Genomic DNA, 9701 nt, shown 5'->3' with positions numbered 1-9701 from the left:
CGGCGGCCGGGCCTCCCTCAGCGCCCGCCCGCGCCTCAGGCCGCCGAAGATGGGGACCACGACCTCGTGCTGCGTGTCGGCCAGCCCCAAGCTCCGCAGGAACGCGCACTCGCGCCTGGAATCCTACCGGCCTGACGCCGACCTGAGCCGCGAGGACACGGGCTGCAACCTGCAGCACATCAGCGACCGGGAGAACATCGACGGTGAGCGCGGCGGCCGCCGGGCGCGGGGCGTTGGGGGCGTGGGGGCCGGGGCGGGGCCGCGCAGCCTGGGAGCCGGGCTCCGTCCGGGCTTGGGAGCCGAGGGAGCGCTCCGTCCTTTTGCCAGTCCCCGGAGCCCGGCAAGATCGGGGCTGGAGCGCCGGCTTTGCGATCGCGTCCTCTCTTTGGAGCGAGGAAGGAGCTGGCCCGGGTCACTTCCCCGACTCTCGCAGGGGGACCGCGCCGCGCTGTCCTCCACCCGCACTGCCGTTAAGAACGAAGCCAGCCCCGAGGCTATCACTGGCGTGTGTGCGTGTGTGCGTATATAGACACTTGCACAAACACACATGCACACATGTGTATATCTGTTTATATGTTTATATGTATTTACTTTAGGGGGTTGTAGCAGAGTTGGAGCCATGTAGCTTCTTCAGATAAAGCTTTTAATTGTATTTTCAGACAATTTTGGGTCAAGACGTTTTTGCATGGACTTGAATTACAATTCTGTGAATTTATGATTCATCTGGATAACTTGGGTTGGTTTAAAGTTTGTGTTAAAAAAAAGCTAAGGACTCATTGCTGCACCTAGTAATGTTTTGTCTTACTGAATTTGCGATACAGTATCTTCATTAGTATGGTTTTACCAATAAGCTCTGTGGCCTAAGACTCTACAAAGAGATAGATTATAAGTCATTCTTAAAATAGTTCATAGAATTTTCAAGTTAAAAAGATTTAAAGTTGGAAATGTATTTTTATGTTTTGATTTTTGTTTAACTTCATATCCTTTCATAGTTAATCTAGTTGAATTAATCTGAAAAAATTTCTTCCATGAATGAATTGATACAATCTTGTTCACTTAAGGGTGGAGCATTCCCTCTAGTATGAAAAACTTTTTAAACTACTGAAGAAAATAATTTTCGTACTGTTTGACTTTCATTAATTTCTTCTAAATGGTAACTTCATCTATTTAGGACAACAGGTTTATTAAATGAGTACCACAGGGACTAACACAACTTAGAGTTTATAATATGCGCTTAGTAAATTGTAGTTACATAAGATTTTTCTAGTGTTATTTTAGAGATACCTTTGCCTGCTCTAGATGTCTGAACTGTAGCTATGCTTTTACATTATGCATCATGAAGCATCTAGAAGGATATTAAGGCCAGAGCTGTTAGAGCCCCGAGCACCTGAAAGAAACGCCTAATATTTAATAAAGATTTAATTACTGTTATATTTTAAAGGAAGGAATGAGCTTATTATACACAGCTGTTACCCAATTCTCTGCAATGGTAGCAGGCAGGAAAACCGTTTGTAAGCATTTTGTTTATGTTGTGAACTAATATTTGGCGGAGGCTTTATATTTTAATTGATAGATTTTTTAAAAATGAAAAATAAAAGATTCACATTTCTAAGAACAAAGCTGCATATTACTATTAAGAATTAGTAAGGAAATGGGAAAATTAATTGTAACCAGGTATTTGGCGCTAGGGTTTAGGATTTTGCCAGTGAACAATGGAATAGAATGGTGTGCTCTTTCATTTAAAAGAAATCCACTGTCAGTCGTCAAGTATTTTTTTGAGAGAACATTTAGAAGACCAACAACTTCGTTTTGCAGATTTAGTTCGGATCATCTTTTGAGAGTGTGTAGAGCAGTGATGGCCAACCTTTTAGAGCTTTCAGTGATACAAAGGGCTCACTGCGGTATGTGTGCCGTAGGTTTACCACCACTGGTATAGAGCACGTTAAGAGGTTTTCTAGCATCATCTCATTGCAGAACCCAGTTCTTATGATGATGCTAGTTTAAATCTAGAAGTTCTGAGTTACAATTTAAACAATTACCTGTCTCCCAAATTCAATAAATAATACTTTTAGGATTCATCTGACTAGCAGTTCTCAGCATTGGCTTCAGATATACCAGAAATGTAGGGCAGGGCATTAGTATTAATATGTTTATTTAAAGCTTTCCAAGAAATTCTAAGATGCAGCTGGGCTTGAGAATCACTGGATGGAAGTATTACCTGCTGTTCAGTGATATTGTAGTAGAAATTCACGTGAATCAGAGGCAGGGAGAAGAGAATAGTATTCTCTATTTAAGCAAATTTAAGTTTAAAAAAATATATATATATATTTTGATTTTTTTTTTTTTTTTTATACCCCTGTGTCTATTTGAATTTCTACCCTTTGTCCTCTGTATCCTTGGGTTCCACATTCATGAATTCATCCAACTGCAGGTCAGAAATATTTTTTTAAAAAGCACTGCTTGGAAGTTCTATCTCCTGGAGAGATATTGTGGAAGAAATTCATCTCATATCAGGCTGGAAGAAAACAGACTTAAATAGTGTTTGTGTGTGTGTATCTGTATAGAAACCTATATATGTATATATACCTGTCTTAGTCACTTTCCTGTCATGGGATACAATACCTGACACCTGCAACTGAAAGAAGAGGTTTATTTTGATTTATAATTTCAGTCCATAGTTGGTTTCAGTCCATGGTCTTCAGGCTCTAAGGCAGCAGCAGGATGGTGGAGGAAAGGGTGCTCAACCTCTGACAGCCAGGAAGCAGAGAGAGAAAGGAGGAGAAAATACATCCAAATCATGCCCCCAGTGATCCACCTCCAAACAGGCCCCACCTCCTAACAATCCTTGCTGCTCTGAACTCCAGTGGATGAAATTACTGAATATGGCACTCACTTGATTCAGTCAACTTTCACACACATGAAAATTTTAGGGGGCATTTAGATCTGCATCGTGAGAACTATTCATCTTATTGTATATATTTGAATTTTCTAGTTATATTCGGCTCTCATTATCCTCCAAGGCCATACCTGTGAATTTATCTAACTGTAATAAAGAGATCCAAGAAAAATACTTACATCTGGGGGGCTGGGGATTTAGCTCAGCGGCAAAAGCGCCTGCCTGGCAAGCGCAAGGTCGTGAGTTCGGTTCCCGGTACCGGAGAAAAAAAAAAAAAAAAAAAAAAAAAAAATACTTACATCTGCATTAAAAATGTGATTATTCCCTGAACAACTATTTACATATCATTGACTTTGTATTTGGTATTACAAGTAATCTAGAGATGATATAAATTATATGTGAGGATATGTATAGGTTATGTGCAGGTTCTAGGCCATTTTAAATATAGGTTTCGAGCAAGTGTCTTGGAACCAATATCTTGAGATACTGAGGGACATATTTTGATTGTTAATTATTAATAAGTATTTTAAAATGACATCTGAAGAATTCTTAAATTCCAGTGTAATCAAAAGCTGATGTGCTCAAGTATTATCTTTATATCTTGGAAAAACACCCCAGGCAAATACTAGTACTAGTACTGAAAATGTTGTGAGTTCATGGAACTTTTGTGATGGCTACATTTCCTTAAATCATAGAGATAAGACATGTGTATCCTAACCTAATGCCCTAAATTAGATTTTCCTCAATCTAAACCCCCCTGGGCAGCGGGGGAGCTAATGCTAGTCCTGTAGAATTTCAGCGACTGAGTTAGGCTGGATAGGCTTCTGTGATACATACTGGTGACTTGCTATGTCCTTGTGCTTTGTATATTTCAGTCTTGGGTTATTTATGTTTTTAAAATTTATAACTCATTTGCTCCCCAGGTTTTTTGTCTCATAAAATCATTCAGAGATTGGAGAACAAGAAGACCACTTAACAACAGTGACTGTAATTATTGCTCTTCGTTGGCTGCTGCTTTTTTTGTTTTTTGTTTTTTTGTGGTACTGGGGATCAAACTCAGGACCTTGCGCTTGCCAGGCAGGAGCTTATGCCACTGAGCTATATCCCAAGCCCTGTTGGCTGCTGCTTTAATAGCTCAGTTTCTGTTCATTATTTAGAACTCAGCATAACCCTACTGGTAATAACGTTTACCTTACTTTTTATGACAAATGTATGAGGCGTAGAGAGGAGAAATGACTAGTTTTTAAAGTCGTATATCCAGTAAATGGCCAGTGTTGCCTGAGTAGCCATCATACATAGACAAGCCTGGGCTTGGTTTCTGGAACAGGGTATCTCTTAGCATTGCAGTCATGTCCAGAGTTTCTTAAAGAAAAAATTTCATCTCTCTGCAACAATTGTTCAGTCTAGACTTTTGTGATTAGATGGGAGTAGAAGTGGAATAATGGACCAAGGAGAGTTTAAAATGTGACAAGACCAAGTAAAGCAGAATTATTGGAACATCTGTACCATAATGTCATTTTGGGGTTTGCCTCATAATGATTGAGTTTCCCTGCCATCCTTGGCAACTCAGTTTTGCCCTAAACTAGATCCAATGTGCTAGAAAAGTACAGTTCCCTGTAAAATATATGCAGAATCTAAGCACTTCTTAAAATCTGTCGTGCTGCTCTTCTGTTCTAGGCAACCATTGGTTCTGTCAGCCTCTCTGGTCTGCCCACTTCTATCCTTGTCCCTACAGTCTGTTCTCACCAGCAGCCTTCGAGGCTGAGATCTAATTTAAAATGAACATATCACTCTTTTGAGCAGAAGCTGCAGTGACTCTTTGTTTCCTATAAGTAAAAACTGTCTCTTTATCAACGATTCCAAGGCCCTATGGGATATCCTGCCCTCCTCAGTCTCTTTTACTCATTCCTGCCACATTGACTTCCTTTTGCGCTGTTCTTTGAACAGGCCAGACACCTTCTGGCTGGAATGTTTTTGTGTAGCTTTTTTTTTTTTTTTTTTTGTACTGGAGATTGAACCCAGGGATCTACATTCCCAGGCTGCTGCTGCTGCTTTTTTTTTTTTAAATTATGAGGCAGGGTCTCACTGAGTTGCCCAGACTGGCCTTCTTGCCTCCTGAGTAGTTGGAGTTACAAGCGTGCCACCACACCTGGCCGTGTATCCTTTTGCATAACTCCCTCAGGACTTTCCAGTGTTAGTTCAAGTCTCACTTTTCAGTGAGGCTGTCCGAATCATTGAACATCCCTCTGCCACTCCACCCAGAAACCTAAGAAGCATCCTCTGTACTACTGTTTCTTCATTCCATACCACCTTATAATATAGTATGTGAGTATATGCATACATAATAATGACTACTCTCATCTACCAGGGTGGGTGTGCCGATAGGACATGTTTTGTTCACTAATATGACCTAGTTTCTTTTTTTTTTTTTTTTTTTTGGTTTTTCTCCGGTACCGGGAACCAAACTCACGACCTTGCGCTTGCCAGGTAGGCGCTTTTGCCACTGAGCTAAATCCCCAGCCCTAATATGACCTAGTTTCTTGCGGTGTTTTTGAAGCAGGGTCTTGCTCTGTAGTCCAGGCTGACCTTGAACTCCGTATGTAGCGCAGGTGATTGTCCTGCCTCAGCCTCCCGAGCGCTGGGATTATAGGGGTGCACCACAAAGCTGACCTTGGTTTCTTGAACATGCTCTATAAGTATTGAGTGAGTGAGAGAGTGAGCGGGTGAAACCAGCCGTCTTGGAGATCCAGATCAGAATATCATCACATGTACTTTTTAGGCAAAGGAGGAACATGAGTGAGGGTAAGAATGAACAGGGCTTAGGATGAAAGCAGCGTGATTATGAAATGTTTTGGTTTTGTTTGGATTTTAACCTGAGAAGTAGAAGATAGGATGAAGTCCTGAAAATGAAACTTGAGATTTTAAAGTATGATAAAGGAAAACAAAACACAACCCAAGCTGAAAGGAAGAAAACCATGGCTAATGGAAATCTGTTTAGTAATGTAATATCTTGAATCTTTTTCCTTGTCTCTTCCAATGAATAACTTTGTAGTCTTTCAAAATGAGACTCAAATGTGTAATTAATCAAAAAGCTGTCCATGAACATATGCAATTAGGAACATATGCACTGTTGTTGATTTTATTGTGTTTAATGTGAAGTGTGTTGAAAGATATATGAAGGTAGTTGATTTTTTTTTTTTTTTTTTCCTGGTGAGAGAAGCTAAAGCCTAAGGGACTTATCCTAAGAATTGGAAGGATAACTGAAAAAGTACACTTGTTATAAGGGTAAAGGAGCAGTTTAAAATCTAAGTAACTCTTCCAGTGTTCGTGTTAATATTGCTCTCTGTTGTTTTGTTTTGCTTTGGATCTACAGCCCTTTTAACATCATCTCGTCCATAGACTGGTGGTATATTAGCAGTATAGGGAGATGTGTTTTAAAGATTTACCCAGAAAAGTATTCGTTACAGCATTGCTCATAACTCCATGACCTCTCCCCACCTACTTGTCTTATTTTCCTCTTTAACTTAGAATCAGGGAGTCATTTACTCCTACGTCCACATTTTACAGATTAAAAAACCCGAGTCTCTGAGAGGAGCAGTGTCTGGTCCTGGACAGAGGACGCAGGTCATGGACAATGACAGTGAATTTACTGTGTTAATTCAGGACCAAGAATAGTGTTAATTTCTTGACATATGCTATCTTTGTTAATCTTCACATCATTCTTATTCTACAGGTGAACAATTTAAGGTTTCATAGCTGGTTAGTGGTAGTTGAGTATTCAGTCTGCCATCACTTACTAGAGCTCCATGCTTCAGATGCCCTGTGATGCTAATTAGGGAGTGGTCTATGTGTAGAATCCAAACCTCTTGGTGCTTGGCTCATTCCCACTTGAAGAGATTCCTGGTCATAGCCTGTATACTTTTGGCTAGCAGAGTTTTGTGATTAGGGTTTTTACTTTACTGCCTAATTTTTTATTTACCTGCCCCTTACCTCGTTGTGTTGGGGATCAAACGCAGGGTGTGTACATGCTAGCTAGGTAAGTGCTCTACCACTCAGCTATACCCTCAACTCTCTGCCTGCTTTCTGAGAGGAGTGAAGATTAAATAATTTTGTAGAATGATAAATTTTCTCTTCCTCTTCTACAAAACTGATTGTCTTTCTTAGCTTAAAGAGGTGAATGCCTTAACATTTCTGGCTTGGTGAAACTATTGCAAGGCTTAAATTCATTTTTATCCAGGAATAGGCAGAACCAAAAGGAAAAAACGAAGAACAGGATATTTGAGTGACTCTGAAGTTCTTTTTTAATCACGTGGGGTCAGAATTTTAGTTCTAGGTTTGTCGAGTTGAACTTATTTAAGCAAATAGTGTTCTGTGTCACAAGAGAGAGCTATTGGATGATATGCTTGTCATACTGCAGGGTCCACATCCTTTATTTGGGCAAGAAAACAAATCCACAGCTCTAGCAGTTGATACAAGTCCCCCACATACTATCATTACTGTTTTTGGCTTGTAGCAAGGAAAGGGTGAGAGTGCACTTTCCTTATAGCATTTCTCATTATCTTGGAGAGAAGAGAGAGGAGGAAGAGGGGAAGGGAGGGGAGGGGTGCAGAGGTAAAAGGGAAAGAATTAGTGAATTTCAACTTGGTTACATTACGTAGGGTATGTCACTTTGATTCTAGCGTTATTTTGTGATCTTTGTTCTCTGACTGAGGTGTATAGCAGGACAGTAGGGTTTCAATGGGTATGATTGATGTTTCATATGGTATGATAGATGTTAGTGCCATCCTCATTGAGATGTACTAGCATCTGTAGACATGACAGCGGCTCCTGGTACCGAGAGAAATACAGCTGGGGTACACTAAAGATAATTGTTAGCATCTACAATTACATCTGTGTCAGTTTGCTTTGTGAACTTTGCAGCAATCTTGGTTGGGTGGTGAGATGCAAGTCACAGTTATTTCAGATACCTGATTATAGACCTTCTAACTCTGAAGGATGAATAGCAAATACTCTGCTGAGGAGTTCATGTGTATTAGAGACTTAAGTTGCAAAACTGTGGATATAGTCGCTGTTTTGCATTACTTTGGATGGATGCTTCTGTTGTTGGTGGACAGAAAGGGAAAAGAGATGTCACTATTTTGTTTATGTTTGGTAAATTTCTTTAAAATTTAACACAATCTATAATTAATGCAAGCATGGGTGGGGTAAGAGATCTTTTTCTCAAGAAAAGATTTTACTCCGAATTTAGAATTTTGTTAATGATTACAGGATTTCAGGATTTTAATTGATTTTCAAAATTTTAACTGATTATTTCTCTTTTAGTAAGTATAATCATAATTATCTTTAACTATATTTCTAGTTCTTAAAGTAGGTTTTTAGATAAAGATATAAATAGACTGTGTAATTGCTTAGAAGTCCAAGTTTTAGGGCTCCCAGCTGGAGAACCCTGCCAAAATGTAGGATGAGAAAGAAGTCAGGAATACTGTCTGTCTTTAATCCATTTCAAAACCTTCAGGCTCATAAATTTATCAAGGATTAGTACTTTTTTTTTTCTTTTGTCTTTTTGAGACAGGGTCTTGCTGCATGCAGTTCAGGCTGACCTTGAGCTCACTTTGTACCCCAGGCTGGTCTCAAACTTGGAACAATCCTCCTGCCTCAGCCTCCTGAGTGCTGTGATTACAGGAATGCGCCACCACACCTGGCCTAAAATACCACCTATAAACATTTTTTTTGGTACCAGGAATCAAACTCAGGACCTCAGGCATGCCAGGCAGGCATTCTGCCACTGAGCTATATCCCCAGCCCCATAGTACTTTCTTTTATAGTAAGTATTACTTTGTTCAGTTTATATGGATAGTTTTATTTTTTTCTACAGCCTTTTTCTCCTCAAGTCATTGGTGAGTGATGTCTTTTTTTAATGTGTAGTGTGTTGCTCTTTTGCATGGAAAGTTTACGTAACATTGAAGTTTGCCTTCTATCTTTTGAAAACATAGTTGATATATTCAGGAGATAGCAGGTGCTTATTCACTTTAGCACATATTTGACTTAATTTTTAGTGAGATGAGTCTAATACCTGACTTTCCATTTCTTTCATCTTGTGGTAGGAAGTTTGGAGGAAGCCTGGCAAAGCTGCTATGTTGGGCTCTCATGTCTGTAGGTTTGGATTTGGCTTTGGTGATTCCACCCACTTGTAGGTCAAAAGTAGTTGGGAAAAAATTGCATCTGTGCTGGACATGTACAGACGTGCTTTTCTTGTCATTACCCTTTAAATAATACAGTATAACAGCTATTGAGATTGTAATAATCTGGAGTTGCATTAACTCTAAGAGAATGTGCATAGATTTTATGTAGATAATATGCCATTTTATACAAAGGACATGAGCATCTTCCTGTTAGATATCCAAGGGGAGTTTGGAACCAAATCCCCTTGGATACTGAGAGGTGCTTGTTTTTAGAAAAGATGACCTTGGGTATGAGCCACATAGAGATAAATCTAAGGGATAAGTACATGGTCTTGCTTGCTTCACAAACTGCCTCTGTGGAATAACTGTTATGTGTGATAGGTCACATGTCTTAAACATCCAGTGTACTCTGCAAGTACACTTAGCCTTTTATAGAGTTCTTTTCTCAAGTAAGGATACAATTTATTATTATTTTTTTATTTTAAAGAATAAAAGAAGGATAACATAATAATAGGGGGGACTTAGCAAATTACAGACAAAATGGTAGGAAATTATCAATGGTTATCATTTTATGTATTATTGTCTACAAAATAGTTTCTCAGGAAAACAAATAGACAAATAAT

General features: G+C 39.4%; 1 protein-coding gene across 1 annotated transcript in view; it reads left to right on the top strand.

Moving 5' to 3' along the window:
* Window positions 1-9701, top strand: part of Ccny (cyclin Y) — a gene marked incomplete at its 5' end in the record, with an annotated part of 151019 nt that continues 141318 nt past the window's right edge. Inside the window, 1 exon segment of the mRNA XM_005398158.2 lies at window positions 1-203. Within this exon segment, the coding sequence (XP_005398215.1) occupies window positions 50-203 (154 nt within the window).

This window comes from Chinchilla lanigera, unplaced genomic scaffold (assembly GCF_000276665.1).
Source record: "Chinchilla lanigera isolate Chin_1 unplaced genomic scaffold, ChiLan1.0 scaffold00061, whole genome shotgun sequence".
Taxonomy (NCBI): domain Eukaryota; kingdom Metazoa; phylum Chordata; class Mammalia; order Rodentia; family Chinchillidae; genus Chinchilla; species Chinchilla lanigera.
Note: the sequence above shows the minus strand (reverse complement) of the source record. Positions and strands in the feature narration are given on the sequence as shown.